At 37.4% G+C, this 24,776-nt stretch overlaps 1 protein-coding gene across 2 annotated transcripts in view; it reads left to right on the forward strand.

Annotated features, from left to right (window-relative positions):
- Positions 1–24,776, forward strand: part of LOC136032006 (enhancer of polycomb homolog 1-like) — a 61,358-nt gene that overhangs the window by 9,304 nt on the left and 27,278 nt on the right. For both annotated transcript variants that reach the window (XM_065712073.1, XM_065712074.1), the window contains exons 3-4: positions 18,635–18,735; positions 23,465–23,608. In XM_065712073.1, the coding sequence (XP_065568145.1) occupies positions 18,635–18,735; positions 23,465–23,608 (245 nt within the window). The remainder of the gene's footprint in view (positions 1–18,634; positions 18,736–23,464; positions 23,609–24,776) is intronic.

Below are 24,776 nucleotides of genomic sequence, written 5' to 3' on the forward strand. Positions count from 1 at the left end.
TAGCAAAGGTTTTATCCTTGCATGGTATACCGTACAAATAGCTAAAGTGATTAGTGGTATATGCAAGAAAACACTGCTGCGGTTAAGACAGGAAATGAAGTTAGCAGCTGGTTTCGCGTTAAATCAGGAGTTAAGCAAGACTGTGTTCCATCCCCCATTATATTGACCATTTTGATGGATTTTGTCTTAAGAAGCACAGGAAAGGCAATAAGAGACCACGGAATCAAATGGGTAGGAAAAACTCTCCTGGTCTTAAATTATGCTGATGATTTAAGCATCCTAGATGAAAGTGCTGCTTCCTCATCAACGCCCCGCTCTTTACGCTAAAGTTTGACTCTTTCTCTCAACTCTTCTTTTTAAAACAATAAAAAATTTTAGCGTAAAGAGCGGGGCGTTGATGAGGAAGCAGTCCCTTTCATATACGAAGTAATTTCTGTACATTTTAAGTTTTAATGTCGCTCCTTACTTTCAGCTAAAAAAACTTGTCTCTCCGCAGAGGAATAATTAAAACGAAATTTGCATTTTTTTTTTTTTTGGCTAAATGGCTTTCTCATAGTTTTGATCGAATTATTTTGAGACAAAAGGAGCGGGGGAGGAAGCCTAATTGCCCTCCGATGATTTGGTTACTTAAATAGCAACTCGAACTTTTAATTTTTTACGAATGTTTTTATTAGTAAAAGATGCACATAACTTATAAATTAGCTTACGTAACGAACTTTTGTATTCTCATGTTTTTATTACATATATGAGGGAGTTCACCCCCTCGTCAGTACCTCGCTCTTTACACTAAAGCTTAAATTTTGTTCCAATTCATTAAGAATGACCCCTGAATCACAAAAGCCGTAGAATAAATAGTTGAAATTGCTAAAAATACTTTAGCGTAAAGAACGAGGTATTAGGAGGAGGTTAGCCCCTCATATGCGTAATAATTTCTGTTCGTTTTAATTTTTAATACTGCTCCTTACTTCCAGTTGAAAAAACTTTTCATATTTTTTTCATTGTTTTTGTTTTTAATAATGCTAGAAAATCTTGCGCTCCCTTCATGGAAATTTTCTTCCCCCATGACATATTCCTCGATGGAAAGTTCCCCCAACATATACCCCTCTTCTCAACCCCTCCCCCAACCAAAAAATCCCCCTGAAAACGTCTGTGCACTTCCCAATAACAATTACTATATGTAAGCACTGATCAAAGTTTGACTTGTAGCCCCTCCCACGGGGACTGTGGGGGAGTAAGTCATTCCCAAAGACATAGTTATTATGGTTTTCGACTACGCTGAATAAAATGGCTATCTCAGGATTTTGATCCGTTGACTTTGGGAAAATAATTAGCGTGGAAGGGGGCCTAGGTGCCCTCCAATTTTTTGGTCACTTATAACGGGCACTAGAACTTTTAATTTCCGTTAGAATGAGCCCTTCCGCGACATTCTAGGACCACTGAGTCGGTACGATCACCCCTGGGAAAACAAAAAAACAAAAAAAAAACAAATAAACATGCATCCGTGATTTGTCTTCTGGCAAAAAAAAGCGAAATTCCACATTTTTGTAGATACGGGCTTGAAACTTCTACTATAAGGTTCTCTGATAATAATAATAACAATAATAATAATAATAAGTAAGGTCAATAAGGATCATCTGATGGTGTTTCATTTCCGTTAGAATGAGGCCTTTCGCAACATTCTAGGACCACTTGGTCGATACGATCACCCCTGGAAAAAAAAAAAAAAAAAAAAAAAAACAAACAAACAAATTGACACGCATCCTTACTACAGTTCGTTACCAAGAACTGTTTGAAAACACTTAAATCATAAACTTTATATCATAAACACATCTACTCAAATTAATAATCTCTTTTAGACGAATCAATCCGATGGAAAATAAAACACGTTTTCAATGGCTTTGAGACTTGATGATCCTGTTGTTATTTAAGAGTCAGTGATGATAAAGCACCTTGGTAAATATCTTTTTCTCACTGTTATATTTGGGATCAGCATGAAAAAATATATTCTTTAAATAATATTGTAGTAAGAAACCTTTTTTTAATGTTTGGTTCTACTGGCACAGCTATCTCTTCATAACCAGCTTGTTACCACAAACAAAGTTTATGTTTAAACAGGTCGTTATCAGAAGCTGTAGTACAGTTTTAGTGCAAAAATGCTTCAAGAATGGAGATCTACTCTAAAAAGGGCACATCCCTTTTTTGACAGGGATTGGAAGGCTGAAATAATGAGAATCAATTTTCAGGCTATTTCACAAATTTTGAAGATGGTTCGTTTGAAAGAATTTTGTTCTCAGAGGACATTTTCCCCATTGCTTTCATGTCTGGGCTGGGATGCACATGAATGTAATCTTTCATTTATATTTGGACTGTGTTTGCAAAAAAAAACGAAAGGTGAACAACCACCCCTTGGGCACCTATAATGCAGGCAATGCAACTCAGAAACTCCGTTGTAGTTTTCATCAAGTAGCTTTTGGGTAGTGCTTCCAACCTTTTTCTTAAATTAAACAAAAAACAAGTTTATTTTATCCACACGATATCAACACACTGAATCTGTTTTTACTGCCTCATGTTCTCAGAACATCGTGAAATTTACGAACTTATTCTTGGCTATACAACTAGTTCGTTTACAAAGCTTCAGCTCTCATGTATCTTTTAAGTTAGAAATTAGCAAAGTTTAGAAAAAAACGTCTGTTTTGGTACACATTAATATCATCAAAAAAGAACATCCCAGATCCTAATTAAGATAGACTCAAATTCTGTACCAAATTGAAATTTATTTTTAAAAAGCATCAATATGGTGTGCAACAAAATTACTTTTGGAAACTAAAAATTTTTGTACTAAGATGATTTTTTAAAGCAATTTTGATCAAATTCAACTTTTTGAAATACTGGAAAAATATATGTTGTTCATGGGTGTAACCTCAGAATACATTCAAAATTATTGCTAAGTTTTATACAGACTAAAAGACGTGTATATCCCATGGCTTTTAGTCTGTTGGCCTGGAATGATCTAACACATTCAAAGTCAAGTAACTGGTGAACAAAAGTTTTACGAGTCTTAAGTGATACCCTTCATCCTGTGTTGAATATAGACGCGTCTTCTTCCATTATCACAGGCAACGAACTGGCGTTGCACTAGTAAGAGCCATGCACCTCCCTGGTATTTTTTGTCTATTTTCCTCTGACCACTTTGCAAATAAGGCGTGATGGTAGAAACTTGGGAGGGGGCTCTGTCGGTGTGAAATCGAAAGTCCCGTTGCCCTCTTGAGGTCCAAAAGAGATTGGAGGGCAACCAGCCTCCTCTAGGACTTTTTACCTTTGGCAAACCTCTTACTACCCTTGGTATTGAATCAAAACTTAAGGTAGCCATTTTGTTCCAAATATTCTGAACTTATAATAAGCATGCCCCCGGGTTGATGCGACCCTCCTGCCAAAAGGTAATGGTAAAGAATCGTGCCACCCACATATTACTTTTTTTCCTGACCAATTTGAATGGAACGGTTTATTGTAGAAACTTAGATGAGGGTTTCTTTGACTGGCAATATAAAGTTCTAGTACCCTTTTCAAAGGTCGATAGTGATTTAGGGCACATATCCCCATAAGTATGGCTGCAGAGATTAAATGACCCTTCATCAGTCCCAGTCCCTTGGGTAAAGGCCGTAAATCTGGCAAATTCTAGCTGCTTACAGATGGATTTTACAGGTAGAGATGCTTGATCTGTGATCTCCCAATTGGCTCGGAGCTTTCAGGGTTTGTGTGGCCTGTACCTAGAGGAACACTTGTTTTGTTATGAGGAGGGAGGTACTTAGGGGGCTGAAGTCCGACCAATTTTTTTCCCTAATGAGATGCAAACTTCTGGTCTTAGATCCTTGGGCCAGAAGGAACCTAATGTACCAAAAATGCATTTGGGGCACGGACTCTCCAAAAAAGGTCCCAAAAAGGGCAACACGTTTTGATGTTCTGCTTAAAACTATTATCCTCGAGTCATGGGACCAAGAGGACCAAAATGCACAAGGAAAGGGAGAAGGTGGAAATATTTCCCCCCCCCCCCAAGAAAGGGCAACTAACTTTATTCCCAGATGGCTTGAAAATTACAGCCTTAAGCTCATGAGCATATGCGTAAAATAAGTTTATGCTGGAGGCAAGAATTACCTAAAACTGGTGCCAGAAAATATTTCTTTGACTGGCTTGAACCTTATATCTAAAAGTCCTTGGGTCAAGGGGACCCGAACACACACCGAAAATTTAAGTTTTTCGGCAGAGGTATCCCTCAAAATTGTGTCCAAAAAGCGGAACTCCTCAGGCCAGTAGGAATCCCATGCTGAAGAAACATTGGTTTCAAACAGTTCGTGGTAACGAACTGTAGTAAGGAGCGACCCGGCTCAATAGTAACCAAAACTCTGAAAAATTGAATTTTGATATCAATAGCTGCATCAAAAGAATCGCATTTTAATGCTGATTTTAAATATATAAGTTTCATCAAGTTTAGTCTTACCCATCAAAAGTTACGAGCCTGAGAAAATTTGCATTATTTAAGAAAATAGGGGGAAACACCCCCTAAAAGTCGTAGAATCTTAACGAAAATGACACCATCAGATTCAGCGTATCATAGAACCCTACTGTAGAAGTTTCAAGCTCCTATCTACAAAAATGTGGAATTTTGTATTTTTTGCCAGAAGACGAATCACGGGTGCGTGTTTGTTTGTTTTTTGTTTGTTTTTGTTTTTTTCCAGGGGTCATCGTATCGACCAAGTGGTCCTAGAATGTCGCAAGAGGGCTCATTCTGACGGAAATGAAAAGTTCTAGTGCCCCTTTTAAGTGACCAAAAAAATTGGAAGGCACCTAGGCCCCCTCCCACGCTCATTTTTTTCCCAAAGTCAACGGATCAAAATTTTGAGATAGCCATTTTATTCAGCATAGTCGAAAACCATTATAACTATGTCTTTGGGAATGACTTACTCCCCCACAATCCCTGGGGGAGGGGCTGCAAGTTACTAACTTTGACCAGTGTTTGCATATAGTAATGGTTATTTGGAAGTGTAGAGACGTTTTCAGGGGGATTTTATTTTGTTTTGGGAGCGGGGCTGAGGGGAGGGGGCTATGTTGGAGGGTCTTTCCTTGGAGGAATCTGTCATGGGGGAAGAAAAATTCAATGAAAAGGGCGCAGGATTTTCTAGCATTACTATAAGAAAACAATGAAAAATAAACATGAAAACGTTTGTTCAAATGAAAGGAAGGAGTAGCATTGAAACTAAAACGAACAGAGATTATTACGCATATGAGGGGTTCTAAAAATACTTTAGCATAAAGAGCGAGGTATTTAGGAGGAGATAAATACCTCGCTCTTAATGCTAAAGTATTTTTAGTAATTTCAACTATTTATTCTACGGCCTTTCTGATTCAGGTGTCATTCTTAAAGAATTGGGACAAAACTTACGATTTAGTTTAAAGAGCGATGTATTAACGAGGGTACAAACCCCCTCGTATACATAATAAAAATATAAGATTATGAAAGTTTGTTACGTAAGTTAATTCTTAAGTTACGTATATTTTTTACTAATTTAAACGTTCGTCAAAAATTAAAAGTTCTAGTTGCCTTTTTAAGTAACCGAAAAATTGGAGGGCAACTAGACCTCCTTCTCCACCCCTTATTTCTCTAAATCGTCTGATCAAAACTAAGAGAAAGCCATTTAGCCAAAAAAAAAAGAATTAATATACAAATTTCATTTTAATAATTTATGTGCGGAGAGCCAAAACCAAACATGCATTAATTCAAAAACGTTCAGAAATTAAATAAAAAAAAACTTATTTTTTTAGCTGAAAGTAAGGAGCGACATTAAAACTTAAAACGAACAGAAATTACTCCGTATATGAAATGGATTGTCCCCTCCGCAATCCCTCGCTCTTTACGCTAAAGTTTGACTCTGCCACAATTCTACTTTTTAAAACAATTAAAAACTAGCGCAAAGAGCGAGGGATTGCGGAGGGAAAACCCATTTCATATACGGAGTAATTTCTGTTCGTTTTAAGTTTTAATATCGCTCCTTACTTTCAGCTAAAAAAATTAGTTTTTTTTTTATTTAATCGCGAAAAGGGGCCAATAAACTTTTTCCCTGAATAAATGTAAATTTAATGCCGAAAGTTCCTTGGCCAGGTAGATCATAATGTCACTGTTTCCTCTCTAAAAATGGTGCCCAAAAAGGCCTAAATTGCTTTTATTTCGATTGGCTGTGAAATTTAAAGGACTGGTGCCGTTTTTATGGCACTTGGTATTAACCAAGTGACATATAGCAATCGCAAATTCTGTCGGTCCCGGTTTTGCTACTTTAGGCACTTCCAGGTAAGCTAGGACGATGAAATTCGGCAAGCTTATCAAGGACCGGACCATATTAAATTAGAAATAGTCGTTTTCCCGATTTGACCATCTGGGGGGTGAGGGAGTGGGGGGCCGGTTAATTTCGAAAAAATGAAGAATTTTTAACTTATGAGTGGGTGATGGGATCTTAATGAAATTTAATGTTTCGAATGATATTGTGTCTCAGAGCTCTTATTTAAAATCCCAACCGGATCTGATGACATTGGGGGGAGTTGGAGGGTGGAAACCTAAAATCTTGGAAAACACTTAGAGTGGAGGGACCGGGATGAAACTTGATGGGAATAATAAGCACGAGTTCCAGATACATGATTGACATAATCGGAACGGATCCGCTCTCTTTGGGGTAGTTGGGGGAGGGGGTAATTCTGAAAAATTAGAAAAAATGAGGTATTTTTTACTTACGAACGGGTGATCGGATCTCAATTCAATTTGATGTTTAGAAGGATATCGTGTCTTAGAGCTGTTATTTTAAATACCGACCGGATCTGGTGACATTGGGGAGGGGAATTGGGAGGGGAAAACCCAAAACTTGGAAAACACTTAGAGTGGAGGGATCGGGATGAAACTTGGTGGGAAAAATAATCAAAAGTCATAGATACATCATTGACATAACCGGGACGGATCTGCTTTCTTTGGGGTAGTTAGGGGAGGGGTTAATTCTGAAAAATTAGAAAAAAATGAGGTATTTTTACCTTACGAACGGGTGATCGGATCTCAATGAAATTTGATATTTAGAAGGATGTCGTGTCTCAAAGCTCTTATTTTAAATCCTGACCGGATCTGGTGACATTGGGGGAAGTTTGGGGTGGGGGAACCTAAAATCATGGAAAACGCTTTATTGGAGGGATCGGGATGAAACTTGGTGGGAAAAACAAGCAGAAGTCTTACATACGTGATATACATAATTGGAACGGATCCGCTCTATTGGGGGGGGGGGGGTTGATTCTGAAAAATAAGAAAAAAATGACGTATTTTTAACCTACGAAGGAGTGATCGGATCTTCATGAAACTTCATATTTAGAAGGACCTCGTAACTCAGATCTCTTATTCTAAATCTTAACCGGACCAAGCGTAATTGGGGGGTGGGCAGTTGGGGGGACCGGAAATCTTAGAAAATACTTAAAGCGGAGAGATCATGATGAAACTGGATGGAAAGAATAAGAACCTATCTAAGATACGTGATTGGCATAACCGGACCGGATATGCTCTCTTTGGTGGAATTGGGGGGTGGGGGGTAATTTTGAAAATCGAGGTATTTGTAACTTACGAAAGGGTGACCAGATCTTAATGAAATTTGATATTTAGAAGGATCTTGTGCTTTAAAGTTCTAATTTTAAATTCCGACTAGATCATGTGACATTGGGGGGAGTTGGAGGGGGAAACCGGAATTCTTGGAAAACGTGAAAATTGGGGTATTTTTATCTTACGAATAGATTATCGGATCTTAATGAAATTGGATTTTTAGAAGAAATTCATGTCTCAGAGCTCTTATTTCAAATCCTGACCAGATCTTTTGACATTGGAGGGGGTTTGGAGGTGGAAATCTTGGAAAAACACTTGGAGTGGAGGAATCGGGATGAAGCTTGGTGGATAGAATAAACAAATGTCCTTGATACGTGATTGACAGAATCTTACTAGATTCGCTCTCTTTGGGGGAGTTGGGGGGAGGGGTTCAGTGATATGGTGAATTTGGTGCTTCTGGACGTGCTAGGATGATGAAAATTGTTAGGCATGTCAGGGAGCTGCACAATTTGACTTGATAAAGTCGTTTTCCCAGATTCGACCATCTGGGGGGCTAAAGGGAGAGGAAAAATTAGAAAAAAATTGGTATTTATAACTTGCGAGTCGGTGATCGGATCTTAATGAATTTTTATATTTAGAAGGACATCGTGACTCAGAGCTCTTATTTTAAACCCTGACCGGCATTAGTTTACTTTTTAAATCAATCTATTGATTCATAGAAATTTATTAGAGCTCATACCATATGATCTTTTGGCTCTTAGCTCGTGACAAGTGCCATATGAGCTCTCAGCTCTTGTTTTTTGATTTGTTACGTCAGAAACCAAGCCACAATGTTTTTTCCATGTCCCCTCTATAATCCAATACAGTGTATCGCCTGTATGGTCAAATCTTGTTTCCTTTTGACATGTGCTTTGTTTAAATGGAAGTTCTACAATTCTTGGTCGATGGAAAAATAACTTACCTTCATGTTGCAAATGTCCTAGTGCTTTTTTTAAGTGACCAAAAAGATTGAAGGGCAACCAGCTTTCTCTCACACGCTGTTGTTTCTCCAGACACATCTGAGCAAAATTTTGGCGTATACATTTTATTCAGCATGATTGAAAGGTTCAATAATTATGCCTTTGGGGATGACATGCTCCCCCTCCCCCATAGTCCCCGGGTCAACTTCTAAATTTTTGCCGAGGGAGAAGGGGATGATGGTTTGAAGCTTCGTAAGTTTTTGGGACAAAGGGGCCCAGTATAATAATTTTGGGTACATGCCTGCTCTCCCTAAAAAGTTAGGCCCGTAAATGGCCAAAAGCGGATCTCGAATCCGTTTTCAGTGAATAGTCAATTGTCGAATGATAGTGTGTGTGTTTTATTTCTCCTTTTTTGCTTTTGTCTTTTGCTTGTTTTGTTTGCTTTTTTTCCCTGCAAGGGGGGGGGGGTGTTTTTGTTTTTCAAAACAGTCGGTGTGTTTGGTGGGTATTTGTTTGTTTTTGTTTTGTTTTTTGGTTGATTTATAAATTTTAACTGCTGGGTCGGGTTTGAAAATTAAATTCTGATGTTCTTGCGACGTGGGTTCCCTAGTATAGAAATAAACTGAGACAAAAAAAGGCTCCTCCGAAAAGGGAAAAGAAATTCATTTTTTATGGGCCAACTTATCCGAAAGCCCATGGGTCAAAGGGATTACAATGAATAAAAAAAACAAATGACTCGTCGGAAAAAGGAACAAAAGTGTGTATTTTACCGAATTGACTAGTCACCGATAAATGTTACTATTTCACCAAAAATGTTGGGTATTGGGGTGGGTGGGGGACAAAAAATACGCTGATTTTTTTGTGTTTGGCCGGTTTAAAACATGCAATCATAAGCCTTGGGCCCAAGGAAACCCTATAATTGTACAAATTTCATTTTGGGGTGATGCACACCAAAAACAGGACCATGAAACTTTCTTTCCAATCGGCTTGAAAATTATTTCCCGAGTCGATTGGCCATGGCCCCTCCCCTCGAAAAAAAAAAGATTGGTTCATCCAAAAATGGGGCCCGAAAAGGGCCCCATTTTTTGTTCATACATTTCCTATAAGATAAATTCTATACCTCCTCCAGTCCCTAATTATTAAAATTCTTCGCTCTGCCTAGCTCTGGCAATAATGCTTTTGCTTGAAAAATAATACAAGTAGGCCTACAATATCTCAATAGAATTGGTGCTCAGAATGCGTGCTATTCTAGTTGCTCAGTGGCTTTTCTAAAGTGTATTGTTCATTGAGAAAGGTGCTATGATACTCTTTGAGTCTCTTGGGGGTCACTGGGCTAGTATTTTCATATAGCCCTGACCAGAAGGATTTGCTTGGTGATTATCCATGACCAAAGGACTTACTGATCCATGACACCCATAAACTGGCTCATAAATGACATGTCTCTGGCTGACCTGAGAATTTCTTGCGCCGTGTAAGTCTTAAAACAGCCAAGAAATTAATTTAATTTTAAGAGAGTTCTGTCAGCCATCAGCATAAAAGTTTTGTGTTATTGAGCCCCTGGTACTTAATTTTTATGGCACTTGCTATTAACCAAGTGATATAGTAGCAATCGCAAATTCTGTCGATGTGTCTGTTGGTCCCGGTTTTGCTACTTTAGGCACTTCCAGGTAGGCTAGGACGAGGCAGGCGTATCAGGGACCGGACCAAATTAAATTAGAAATAGTCATTTTCCCGATTTGACCATCTGGGGGGGGGAGGGGGGCGATTAATTCGGAAAAAATAGAAAAATGAAGTATTTTTAACTTACGAACGGAGTGGAGTATATTTAAACACTTGGAGTGGAGGGATCGGGATGAAACTTGGTGGGAAAAATAAGCACAAGTCCTAGATACATGATTGACATAACCGGAACGGATCCGCTCTCTTTGGAGTAGCGGGGGGGTGGGGTTAATTCTGAAAAATTATGAAAATGTGGTATTTTTAGCTTACGAACGGGTGATCGGATCTCAATGATATTTGATATTTAGAAGGATATCGCGTCTCAAAGCTATTATCTTAAATCCCGGCCGGATCTGGTGACATTGGAGTGAGTTTGGGGGGAACCTAAAATCATGGAAAACTCTTAGAGCAGAGAGATTGGGATGACACTTGGTGGGAAAAATAAGCAGAAGTCTTAGATACGTGATTGACATAATTGGAGCGGATCCAATCTATGGGGGTGGGGGGTTAATTCTGAAAAAATCACGTATTTTTAACTTACGAAGGAGTGATCGTATTTTCATGAAACTTCATATTTAGAAGGACCTCGTAACTCATATCTCTTATTTTAAATGTCAACCGAATCCAGCGTCATTGGGGAGCAGTTGGGGGGGGAATCTTAGAAAATACTTTAAGCGGAGAGATCAGGATGGAACTGGATGGGAAGAATAAAACAAGTCTAAGATACGTGACTGACATAACCGGACTGAATCCGCTCTCTTTGGTGGAGTTGGGGGGGTAATTCTGATAAATGAGGTGTTGTAGCATACAAATGGATGAGCAGATCTTAATGAAATTTGATATTTAGAAGGATCTTGTGCTTTAAAGCTCTTATTTTAAATTTCGACTAATCCTGTGACATTGGGGGGGGGGAGTTGGAGAGGGAAACCGGAATTCTTAGAAAACGTGGAAATTGGGGTATTTTTATCTTAAGAATATGTGATCGGATCTTAATGAAACTTGATATATAGAAGGATCTTATGTCTCAGATGCTCCATTTTCGGCTCGAATTGGATCCGGGGACATTGGGGTTGAAGGAGGGAAATAGAAATCTTGGAAAACGCTAATAGTGGAGAGATCGTGATGAAACTTGATGGGAAGAATAAGCGCAAATTCTAGATACGTGATTGACATAATTGGAAGGGATCCATTCTCTTTGGAGGAGCTGGGGTGGTGGTGGTGTTAATTTGGATGAATTAGAAAAATTGAGGTATTTTTAGCTTAAGAACGGGTGACCGGATCTTAATGAAATTTGATATTTAGAAGGGATTCATGTCTCAGAGCTCTTATTTCAAATCCCGACCAGATCTGTTGACATTGAGGGGAGTTGGAGGGGGAAGTCAGAAATCTTGAAAAACGCTTAGAGTGGAGGAATCGGGATGAAGGTTGGTGGATAGAATAAGTATATTTCGTAGATATGTGATTGCCGTAACCGTACTGGATTCGCTCTCTTTGGGGGAGGGGTTCTGTGCTTTGGCGAGTTTGGTGCTTCTGGACGTGGTAAGACGATGAAAATTGGTGGGCGTGTCAGGGAGCTGTACAAATTGACTTGATAAAGTCGTTTTCCCAGATTCGACCATCTGGGGGGCTAAAGGGAGAGGAAAAATGAGGTATTTATACCTTACGAGTGGGTGATCGGATCTTAGTGAATTTTGATATTTAGAATGACATCGTGACTCAGAGCTCTTATTTTAAATCCCGACCGGCATTAAGCCTCTGATTTTCCTTTTAAATCAATCTATTGGTTCTGAATTTTGTTAGTAGTAGTAGTAGTAGCAGTAGAACAATTTTAGTAGAAACTAGATCTACGTTGCATGGGCAACGTGAGGTGTTGCGGCAACCTTTGCTCGGCTTCGCCGAGTAAAGTGTTGCGAGACCAACACTTTGGTTTTGTTTACTCGCTGCGACTAAACGCTGAAGTTGTTAATCTGTAAGGATGCTAAAATACATACAAGGTACACCAACTCGCAAAAGTTGCAAACTCCTCATTGCTAAAGATGATTGTAGCCTTACAGCCGATTATTACTTACAAGTCCCCTACATGTCTTACCATTGGAACCAAATTGGTCGTACCATCAAATACAACGGAAACAAAAAATAGGTACACCAACTAGTAAGAGTTGCGAACCCCTCATTGCCGAGGATGATTATGAGCTAACAGCCGACTGTTGCTTATAACTCCCCTATATGTCTCACAATTGGTATCGGCCTATTTTTGGTTTCAGTGTGTACCTTACTACTGAAGTTGTCAACCCCTTTAAACTTTCAAACTGGTATATCTCATGAAGGAATTTTTGTACAAAAAAAATGGATGACATATACTTTGATCAGCTCATCAAAAGCTATCGACTGCCGTCGAAAAAAAAAAATCTATCTGTCTTAGTTCAAAAGTTGACTTTTTTGCCGTAGGCCAACTTTCTAACGTCATCACTTAGAAAGGAGCAAAGGATAAACTCTAATTTCTTTAGCAATGAGAGAACTTTTAAAGTTTAAGAGGCACATCTGAAACCATTTCTCTACCGCAATCCCAAGTGCGAAAAACCGAATGATAAACTCAGCTGAAATCACGAACAGAAATGGGTAGAAACAATAGATGGCAGCACTTACGGACCCGTGGGAAAATGCCGCTTTTTTGCTTCTCTAAATTTTACTATTTATCACTCAAAGAAGATATATTGGCTGTGGGGCAGGGTAACTGTCGCATATATTTAACACTTATAGATTTTAGTCCATCTTCAATTTGAAACTGGTGCCTGCCTGCTTGCCTGCTAGAACGGAGCTTTCCACTCGAAAGCAGAAACATGGTTTGATGAAACGAAAGCTTTGCTGCATAACTTCAGATAGTCCTGTCTGACATAAGCTATACAACTCCTCTTCTCACTTCACACACTATAGGCTCTGGCTCAAGGACAAGCAAAAACCATCCTTTTTGGCCCCAGGCAAGAGTTCTACGAAGCTTTCCAAAATGTAAACTCATATTCATCAATCCGGCCTAAGGTCCACGCTTTCCGTAAAAACCCGCAGAGGTTAGACCCTTACCACTTTCTAGGAATAAGCTGAAATCGGGGTGCTAGGAACAAAAAAAAAAAAAAAAACCACGACAAAACCAAAGTGTTGCTCTTGCAACACAATAAACATTTCTTAATCAATAGCACAATATAAGCGAAGCTTGCGAGGCTCTGCTAAATTCAAAGAAAATAAAGAGACAATATGGAGAATAAGAAAATATGGAGAATGAGACCATATACCGAAATCAACACAAAAAAAACAAACATAAACAATACACTACCTTGCGTGACCCCAAGACAACAACAAAAACAAACAAAAAAAATACATAAATATTACAAATGAATAACCTATGTAAAATTTATTTTAGTTAATCTGTTTCAAAAGCATACCTACCGAGCAACTCCACATGTAAATCAGACTTAAACTGGCCAAGGCTACCTATTTCCTTGATATCTATACTCAGTTTATTCCAAAGTTTTGAAGCTCTGTAAATAAGTGAAAAAGAAGACGTACTTGAAACTTATCGAGGAACCTCAGTATTACCTCGTATCCGAGTAATGTGGTGGTGAACATCAGACCTCTCACTAAATATTCCTGTAAAACAATCAGGAAGGCTATCACTGTAGTACTTATATATAAAAATCAACGTATAAAAATCACGTAATCCAGCTGCAGGCATTATATTTAAATCTCTATACACAGACCTCAAAACTCAAGACTCCTGGTTCCCAACACCACAAAAAACTCGGATAGCATTATTCTGGATCACACGGATTGGAGGAACTATCGAAGGGAAAGTACCCAGCCAAATCGACGAGCAATACAAAATGTAAGGGTGAATCAGGGAAAAATATAACAATCGTAGAACATTTGGGGGAAAAATATGTTTTAATTTGCGCATGATACCTAAGTTACGTGACAATATTTTCGAAACTGACTTCACATGATCTTTGAATGATAGGGTTTCATCAATATTGATTCCGAGGTATTTGGTGAATCTTGTTCGTTTAATAATTCCCCGCTCCGAAATCATTTCCGTAAACCAAGGGTAAAAATTCGGAGATCGAGAGAACAAAATTTGACTTATCTATATTCAGGTCAAGGTGGTTTATTTTAAGCCATGTACATATCCTGTTCATTGCGGCATTTATCGTTGACATGAGCAGTTGTTCTGCAAGGGCAACACACACCAAGGTTGTATCATCAGCAAATAAGGGCATAGTAAGCTGGGTCTTACTCGGACCATTGTCAACAAAGTCGTCATTTCTGGGCAGAGCTTTCACAACTTGCGGTAGATCATTAATAAAAATCAAAAACAGAGTCGGACCCAGTACGGATCCTTGGGGACCCCCCCCTCTATTAACAACATTTTTATTAGACAAAAATCCTTGTAAATTGACATACTGCTATCTATTTTGAAGATAACTGCAAAGCAATGTAGCACCCCTTAATCCATAAAATTCACATTTTTTTGATAATATTCGATGGTCAACAGTGTCAAACGCCTTAATTAAGTGTAAAAATACACCAGCTACCTTAAGCTTTTTATCAAGAGCATCATTAATTATAGTAGTAATAAATGAAATCGCCATTTCTGTTGTTCTGCCCTTCCTGAAACCAAACTGATTTGGATGTAGAAGTCTATGACGCTCCAAATGCTCATAAGTTCTAATATTAATACATTTTTCTAAAACTCGTGAAACAACAGGCAATAATGAAATTGGTCTATAATTCCCCAAATCATTCTTGTTACCACCCTTAAACACAGGAGTTATTTTTGCAATTTTAAGACAATTGGGGAACTTCTCTTGCTTAAAACAAGCATTAATAAGGGACGTTAATGTATGTGAAATGCTTGGAAACGCGGCTTTTAAAACAAGAAGGTTAATGGAATCACTCCCAGCCGAAGAACCTTTCATCTCAAAGATAATCTTACGAACTTCATCATGAGTGACAGGTCTTAGATACATTGATACATCGACAGAAGTACCCATAAAAGTCTCATGCGGAGGATCATTATCAGAAGCTACTGTAGTACGAGAAAATCGAGCCCCAAAGTTGCAAAATGTTCCGAAAGAGCATTACAAATTACATCAGGCTCATTCGATTTTAACCCATCACTTGTAGTAACTTCATCAGGCAGAACCGGATCTGTTGAAGATATAACACTATAACACTTATAACACTAATAATTGTCCAAGTTTTAGCTGGGTTACCACAAGCATCTTTAAATTTACACTCAAAATATTTTTTCTTCGCGTTTCTCAAAAGTTTATTAAGAGCATTTCTATTATTTTTATAAACTCTTGTGCAAACTGGATCATTTTCATTCCTTATTGAATCCCTGTATAACTGGTCTTTCTTATTTATGCACCGCAGAAGACTAGGTGACAACCACGGCTTTTTGGGCATCTTTTTCCTTGACCTTGTCCGATTCATTACACAAGTTTTACTCAAAATAGAGATCAATTTATCATAAAATCTCTGAAAACTTATATTTATATCATCTTGATTTTCAACTTTTTTTATTCCTATCAACATTAGAAATCTCTTCTTTAAACTTTTCTAAGTTACCCTGGTTGAGCACAGGTAACATACTCATTTTCAGTCTAGGGCCTTGCTGCCTCGGGAAACAAGCTTTAAAACTTGCCGAAATCCCAAAATGGTCAGAAACATCAGTAACAATAACCCCTGGATCTGAAAATTTAGAATTAGAAAAAATATTATCAAGTAGCTGTGCCGTTAAAGTGGTAACACGCGTACAAATATTAATAGTGGGAAATAAACTATATGACATGGAAAGCTGTAGGAAGTCCGTAGGAGTATTCGAATTCATATCATTAAGGTCAATATTAAAGTCTCCAAGCATGAAGAATGGGTGCGAACCAGTAGGTAGTTTATCCAACTATTACTCCAAAATATCCAAAAAGGCCGGTATAGACCCAGATGGTGGTCTATATAGTACAACAACATAAACATCTTTTGGCTTAAGCCTGAGCTGAAGGATAAGTGGCTCAAATAACATTTCGTGAAACAGCACTAGATCACTTCTTACCAAAACCTCGATATCGCTCCGTATATAAGCTCCAATACCTCCATGTTGACGAAATTGACGATTCCTATGATAAAATTTATACCCTGGAATATCCAAGAGAGCAGAGTTGTGCTCATTTAGCCATGCTTCTGTGAGACCAATAACCTGAAAAATGGAAAGTTCACATATCTCGGGATGAATTCACACCCTGGCAGTTAAGATGGAAAAGTCTGAGGTCTTCAGAATCACCACCACTATCCCCGGACCTCAAACCATCTTTAAATAGGTACTTTGAATTACAAGAAACATATTCACCAGCAATCCCAATATCATAATTCCGGTGGAGCTGCTCCGTAAATATACTACCAAAATCCACAAATGAAGCTTCCAAATTTTTAAGACGGCTGTTGCCCGGGGTGCCACGATCACCATCAACCATATTCATACAGTTTTACAACAAAGTAATATGGTCTCATCTCCACAACAAAAAAAGAAGAAGAAAAACAAATAAACAAGAACAAAATAGAATGTAACAAACAACAAAAGAATGACACTTTCCATCTCGGAAAAAAGCAAACCAAAAAGAAACAGGCCGTATTTGGTTTGCCCGTAACGAATCCATATACAAGTTACCAAATACAACGGCTACTAATTCCCACAATCATACAACCATAATTGTCGCGACAAAATAGCAAGTTTTATTTTTTATTTATTTTTTTATTATTATTATTTTTTTTTTTAATTGATTTTTTCAATAAAAAATAAACACTCACTAATTTTAACAACAGCAAAAAAAAGAATCCAACAAAGTCTTAGCATTGTACCAAGGCACTTTAATAACATGGTTGTCCTTTTTAACAGAGATGCTGGGTGGTAGGGTAGGAGGTATACAGCATTCTTCACCTTTATCCGCCAAACGCTTACGTAACCCAAGTAATTCTTTACGCAAAACCCGCACACGCGGTGAGACATCATCACTAATAAAAACAGACTTATAAACACCGAACTCTTTCCCTTTTAATTTTTTCGCATTACTTAGAGTCAAGAAACGTGCCTGGACACTGTCCACCACAGTGAATGGTGGCAACTTGTCAGTTGAGAGTGACAAACCAGCTACAATCACCTCGGAAACCCGAGATGCAGCCTCATTCAAGGGTACATCATTAAGGCCCCAAAACAGCAAATTATCCAACTTGTCCCGATTTTCATCAACAAGAGACTGGGACACAACCACATTCATTTCCTCATTGCATTTCTTAGTCAGCTGTGACTGGGCTTTTACAATACTTTGCAGAGCTAGAAATTCCGATTTCACTGTTGCAATTTCGTTGTCCGTTGCACTACTTTTATTTTCTAGCACCATAACACGACTTTTAACTGTATCCAAATCGTTCTGAATTTCAAGTACACTCTGCTTTAGGGTTTCCATGTTCACATTTTTAGATTGGATCATTTCCAAAATTTTAATGATATTCTCTGCATTCGTTTTCTTGCAATCCGCATTGACACTCGTATCCGAATTACTAGTAGAATTCATAACCGGATCCGATAACTCAGCTTCTGTCCGGTTGCGTTTGGGTCTGGCTTTCTTTCCCATTCTGACTTTATCAAAATAATATAAGTCACCTTCCTTTGCAAAAACTTATTTTTTACCCACGCTAGTTTACAGCGTGCAATTTGCATAAACCGTTAAAAGAGCAGGGCTAACACCCACATCAGGATTCCTCAAGAACTAGCTCGAACGCAGAACTCACTCCTTTGTATACAAGATTATATTGTAACAATTAATTTAAGCAATTATCACGATATTATTCACATAAGTCTACGACATGGCATAGCAACCGTTGTATCCGGGCAAAAGCAGTCAGACAAGTTTATCACAACTAAGTGCGAAATACCATATGAGCTCTTGGCTCTTAGCTCTTCTTGCCTCGTCACATGAGCTCTTAGCTCTTGTTTCACGATGAATTTGCGAGGTAAATTAAAAGACACGTACCTAGGTTGTTAATATAGTGTGTGTGGAATATCTTGCGAACGGGATTGGATTAAAACCTAGAGAGGGCTAGGGGCTAAGTGGACCTTAAGTTTTTACTTGGTTAGATATCTTTTCTCTCTCTCATTCTGTCTCTCACTCTCTCCGTTCATTGCTCCTTCCCTTCTTCTTTATCCCTTGCTCTTTCTCTTGTAATATAGTATGTATTGCTGGATCATGGTATTTAATGGAATATTCTCTATTGCTTTTTCTTTTTCTTTTAGCGTTTACCATGCAAGGTGATATTCCTGAATATGATATTGATTCATCTGATGAAGAATGGTTATCTCAACAGGAAGGAAAATTAAAAATAACACCATTGCAGGTAGCTTTGTTTTCTTTCCATCTTTATCTTTTCACATGTGTAAGGTATATATGCTCATTGATGACGAAAAATTACCCATTAAAACTGTATATTAATATATGTTGAAATGTAAATGCTTTGGTTTTAAGTGTTCGTCTTGATGGAAAGGGCCTCTGGCAGCTCCACGTTAAAGTATATTAAGAATTCATTTGTGCTACTTTTACTACTATCTCACCGCAGCACCAAGTCGCCTGAGGCCAACACAGATACACATGCTCCTCCATCCCGATCTGTTCAAAGCCTCCTGTCACTGATTCTTCCTCACAAAATAAATCTTCTTTCACATCCAAAATGTCACGATTTTTTTTCATTTTCCTAGTTTAACACATTCTCAAAATGTTCTGCCCATCTCTCTTTAACTCTTTTCTTGTCATTAATTGTGCCCTGTTCCTATCTTTAACTGGTACAAATCCTGATTAATCATTCAATCTCAGTTTATTAACATGCCAGTACAATGTTTTACCATTATGTTTTATGTTTATGTTTATCTATTATGTTTTATGTTTTACTATTTTACTATTATGCTGCCTTGATACATCTTCCAGGTTCCCGAAAGTTTTACCTATGACCTCCACACCTCCTTAGTTCATGTTTTTATGCTTTTTTCTGCTATCTTCACATTCCTCTTATTCTTATATGATCCATCACTCTTAATTCTTGTACAGGCTCCTTCTCCTTTCTATTAAACATAAAGCATTTTCACTAATATTCCTAGCTGTTTCGAATTTTCTTTCCTAAGACCCTATCCAGCAATTTCACCAATCATTTCCCTAAAATTGTTTCAGTCACCTTCTACATTGTCAAATTTCAAACCCTTCAGTATAGTATTCAACTGTTCCTGAAAAGTTTCTCTCAAATTCTCATCCTGGAGTCCACTAACATCATAACTTCCCAGGAGGTAGTTACCCTTCCAAAATTTCAGCTTCAACCCTAGACACTGCTTGATGATGATCTTTGTTTGTAACATCAATAACAGCACTGCTATATACCCTAATATCTTGTATTGATCCTGCCAGTCTTTGGTTTACTATAACATAATCAATAAGGTTAGCTGTCTTACCAGCATGTGTATATGATGTTGATTTATTAGCCATTTTGTAACCAAATACTGCATTGGTTATAACTAGATTGTTATTCCTACAAAATTGCAACAACCTGCATCCATTACTGTTTTCTTTTCCTACACCAATTTTACCTATGCTAGGATGCCATCTATAATATTTTTACTGACCCGGGCGTTAAAATCTCACAATAAAAACACCCTATCTCTACCTGGAATCCTGTCTGTTAGTTCTTGTAACGAACTAAAATTCATATGAGTCACTACTATCTCTGTCAGTCGGTTCTTCAAATGCATATACTACTATGACTGTTACTAAGCACTTTTTAGTCATAAAATGAACCATTAACATTCTATTTTTAATACTTTCTCAGCCTAAATAGGACCTAACACCTTCCTTATTCATCATGAGGCCTACTCCCGGTCTATGTACCCATTTCTTTGTGCCTGAGTAAAAAAAAAAAAAAAAAAAAAAAAAAAAAAAAAAAATCAATATCCTGTAAATTTCCTGAGCAAGGGAAACCAGAGGCTGCCTTTGCTCTCATTATGATTTGGACATTTTTTTATGTATACTCTTCAATACGTAAATGTTTGAAGAATAATTTTTTCTAGTCCCACACACTGTACAAGGGCAGCTTTTAATTTATTGTTCATTCCATTGTTCGTTTGGGAACTTTTTTTTAATGTTGCACTAAATTACTATTTCAGCAATAGATAGGTTGTGTTAATTCTGTTTCAGCCCAAGGACAAATAGTGACACTAAAATTCTGATTTACGTGTCATGAGATTTTTACTTAAATGTTTTTAAAATCCCTGTACCAAAACAAGGGTGTAATCAATCTAGAGAATTAGACTTCAGTTTTTAATATTTCCATAGGTACAGTTTTAGTTAAAAAAAATTCAAACCTAAATTATGCTTGAAAATTCTGCACCCCCTTCTTGGGAAATCTCTTCCCTCATGATAAATTCCTCCAAGGAAAGATCCTCACTCGTAACCCCCCCCCCCCCGAACCATCCCCTTCCCACCACCGACGTGAAAAAAAAAACTGAAAATATCTGAACACTTCCAAATAACCATTACTATATGTGAACAGTTGTCAAAGATTGTAACTGGCAGCCCCTCCCCTGGGGACTGTGGGGGATTAAGTCATCCCAAAGACCTAATTATTAGGTTTGTCGACTATACTGAACAAAATGGCTATCTCAAAATTTGGACCTGGTGAATTTGTGAAAAAAATGAGCGTGGGAGGAAGTCTAGGGGCCCTCCAATTTTTGGTCACTTAAAAAAGGCACTAAAACTTTTAATTTTCGTTAGAATGAGCCCTCTCACGACATTCTAGGACCACTAGGTTGCTACAACCACCCCTGAAAAAAACATAAAATAAATAAACACACATCCATGATCTGTCTTCTGACAAAAATACAAAATTTCACATTTTTGTAGATAGGAGCTTGAAACTTCTACAGTAGGGTTCTTTGATATGTTGAATCTGATGGTGTGATTTTTGTTAATATTCTATGACTTTTAGAGGGTGTTTCCCCCTATTTTCTAAAATAAGGCAAATTTTCTCAGGCTCGTAACTTTTGATGGGTAAAACTAAACTTGATGAAACTTAGGTATTTAAAATCAGCATGAAAACACATTTTTTTATGTAATTATTGGTATCAAAATTTCGTTTTTTAGAGTTTCAGTTATTATTGAGCCGGGTCACTCTTTACTAACTGTCTGTTCGTTACCACGAACTGTTTTACTTTGTTAATTTGAGTTATTTGGTTCAAGGCACTGAAAAGTCGTTGTCGAGAATATGGCTTAGGAAATAAATATGACTGTTTCTGATTCTTTATCAAAAAGGGTGAAAACTACATTTTTTGCTTTGTATAAGATGATATAGCAAGAGAGGAGTTGAAATTATTGGAAGTTGTTCAAACCATAGCAAAATTTTAGTCAGTGAGTTCTTGATATATCTTGATTGTATGCTTTATTTGTTTTATTATAATGAATTATGTATGAGCCATTCAGAATCGAAATTACTAAATTTCTTTTTTCTCTTTTTTTCTTGGTTTTAGTATGAAAGTACTTGATTGTCTTCAGAACCATTGAGAACCTAAAGGGTTCTCAATGGTTCTACGTAAAGGGTTCTACGTAAACTACGTAGGATCAGTGCCCTAAATGACTAAATGTATTTCAGTCCTCGATTTGTCAATCAACATTTTGTGCCTGTTGGTTGGACTGGATTGGCACTGATAAAAGACCAAAAACATGCTACAGCAGAATTTGGCTTTTGTTGGATCTTATTATTTATTTATATTTTTCTTTATTGGGTATTGTTCTTGATTTATTTTAATGTCAGAATTTCTGAGTTTGGTGCTGTATACTTAAAATATCCTTCTAGTCTCGTAATCTGGACCAGTGGAAGTGTTAATTTGGTCAAGAACATTTATGCTCTGCATCCTTTGAGCAGCTTTGCTCAGTATATAGATACAAAGTTTATTATTTTTTGCTTTTAAAAATCAACACCACAATTATGGTTGAAAGGAGCAATTTTACATTTGAAATTTTCAATATAGTTGGCTAGTTCACAATATCAGGTAGAATGTGCTGACTCTAAAAAAAAAACTTCTGGAAATGCTGTCTCTACTCGTGCCGGTATTCTTCTGGAGCTTCTCCATTACAAATACTCTTTTAGGGTTGGGGGAGGGGGTATTTGTCAACAATATATAGGTATAACGAAATGAAGGTTCATAACTTCTACAGAATAATTTGTATTTGTGTAATTTACTGCTTTCCAATATTTCCACGTTTTGATTATAGTATAAAACACAAAAAAGCCCCCCCCCCCCCCCAAAAAAAAAAATAAATAAGAGATTAGGAGTTTTAGCAACAAGCTACATATTTGTTTTGCTTTTTAAAACCTTTGCTTTTTTATTCGATTCAAAATTCGGAATTTTTTGAAACACCAAATGATTTTTTTTTCTCGCCTCAGATTGCTTATTTTTGCGTCTAGTTTGAAAATGATATAGGAAACAAATAAGTTTATTCCATTAGCTATTCAGCGTTGTTTTGTGATGTCATTTGAAATATTACAGAGAATGAAATTTTCAGAGAATGAATTTCTATTGGTTAAAGGGTACGGAAAATTCAAAATCGGAAATAGCTGTTTATTATGCATTGTGCAATTTATGTGACTGAGCTGCTTTCTAAAAGAACTTGCTTATCTTCAGTCTCCAAAAGTAATAGATTTATGGATCATAGTTATCATAATTGGACTTCCGAAGCTTTAGGAAAATACTCCCAAAATATCCTCCTTTTTCTCTTTTTTTTTGCTTAGCAACAATAGGATTTAAGCCAAAATTTATTAGCTTTTTTGGTCTCTCAAGAGTAAGAAAAATTTAATATCTGCAATATTTATTTTTCTCTGTACCATGGAATAATCTGCTTGACATCATCTCAGAAAGGACTTGTTTATACTTAGTCCCAAAATTGACGAACATAATCACATCTAAGGTGCATATTATCATATTTGAACTCATAAAGCTATAGAAAAACACTCCAAACCCCCCCCTCTTTTTTTGCGTAGCAACAACTTGTAGAGATAGAATTTAAGTTAAAATTCACTACCTTTTCTATAGTTTGAAGACATCATAGACAAATTTGAAAGGTCCTGTGGTACAACTGCAATAACATTAAATGATGCTAAGTCAATTCTTAAAGGAGTAGACGTCAGCATTGTCACTGCTGTCTATGATTATTGGCTGCAAAAAAGGATAACAACGGTAAATACATTCTTTTCCTTTTTTTCTATTCTAAAATAACAACTAGATTATTCAAAATAAAAACTAAAGTCTTTAATATTTGATCATCAGAATTTGTTATATTCTATGTTTTGTGTAGTTTTGACTTCTTTTTTTCTTTTCATATCTCTCTGTTTTTTGACCTGAAGAGTAAGTTTATCATCAGGCTTGAAACTGTTGTTTTTTTTTTTGCTTGATTTACAAAGGTACCAAGACTGGTCCAATTTCTGTTGTGTTTAATGGCAAATTTGCTTCCCCGATTCGACCATCTGGGGGAGTGGGGGACAGTTAATTTGGGTATTTTTAACTTACGAATGGGTGATCGGATCTTAGTGAAATTTGATATTTTGAAGGATATCGTGTCTCAAAGCTCTTATTTGGGGAGAGTTGGAGGGGGAAACCTGAAATCTGGAAAAACGCTTAGAGTGGAGGGGTCGGGACGAAACTTGGTAGGACAAATAAGCACAAGTCCTAGATACGTGATTGACATAACCGGAACGGATCTGCTCTCTTTGGGGTTGGGGGGAGGGGTTTATTCGGAAAAATTGGAAAATATAAGGAATTTTTAAATTACGAATGAGTGATTGGATCTTAATGAAATTTGATATTTAGAAGGACCTCGTAACTCAGATCCATGATACTAAATCCCGACCGGATCTAGCGTTATTGGGGGAGTCGGGGGGGACTGAACATCTTGGAAAACTCAGAGATCGGGATGAAACTTGGCGGGAAGAATAAGCACAAGTCCGAGGTACATGATTCACATAAGCGGACCGGATCCACTCTCTTTGGGGGAGTTGGGGGGAGCCAAAATTCGGTAATTAAGAAAAATTTGAAAAAATGAGGTATTTTAAACTTACGAATTTCCAATTTTAATTGGATCCTAATGGGATTTGATTTTTGAAGGATCTCGTGTCACAGAGCTCTTATTTTAAATCCTGACCGGTTCCGGTGAAATTGGGGGGAGTTGGAGGAAGAAACGGGAAATCTTTGAAAATGATTCGAGTGGAGAGATCGTGATGATACTTCGTGGGAAGAATGAGCACAAGTCATAGATACGTGATTAGAATAACCAGACCGTATTGGTTCTATTTGGGGGAGTTGAGGGGGGGGGGGTTTAATTCGAAAAAATATAAAAAATGAGGTATTT

The sequence above is a fragment of the Artemia franciscana genome, chromosome 10, assembly GCF_032884065.1.
Source record: "Artemia franciscana chromosome 10, ASM3288406v1, whole genome shotgun sequence".
Lineage (NCBI taxonomy): Eukaryota > Metazoa > Arthropoda > Branchiopoda > Anostraca > Artemiidae > Artemia > Artemia franciscana.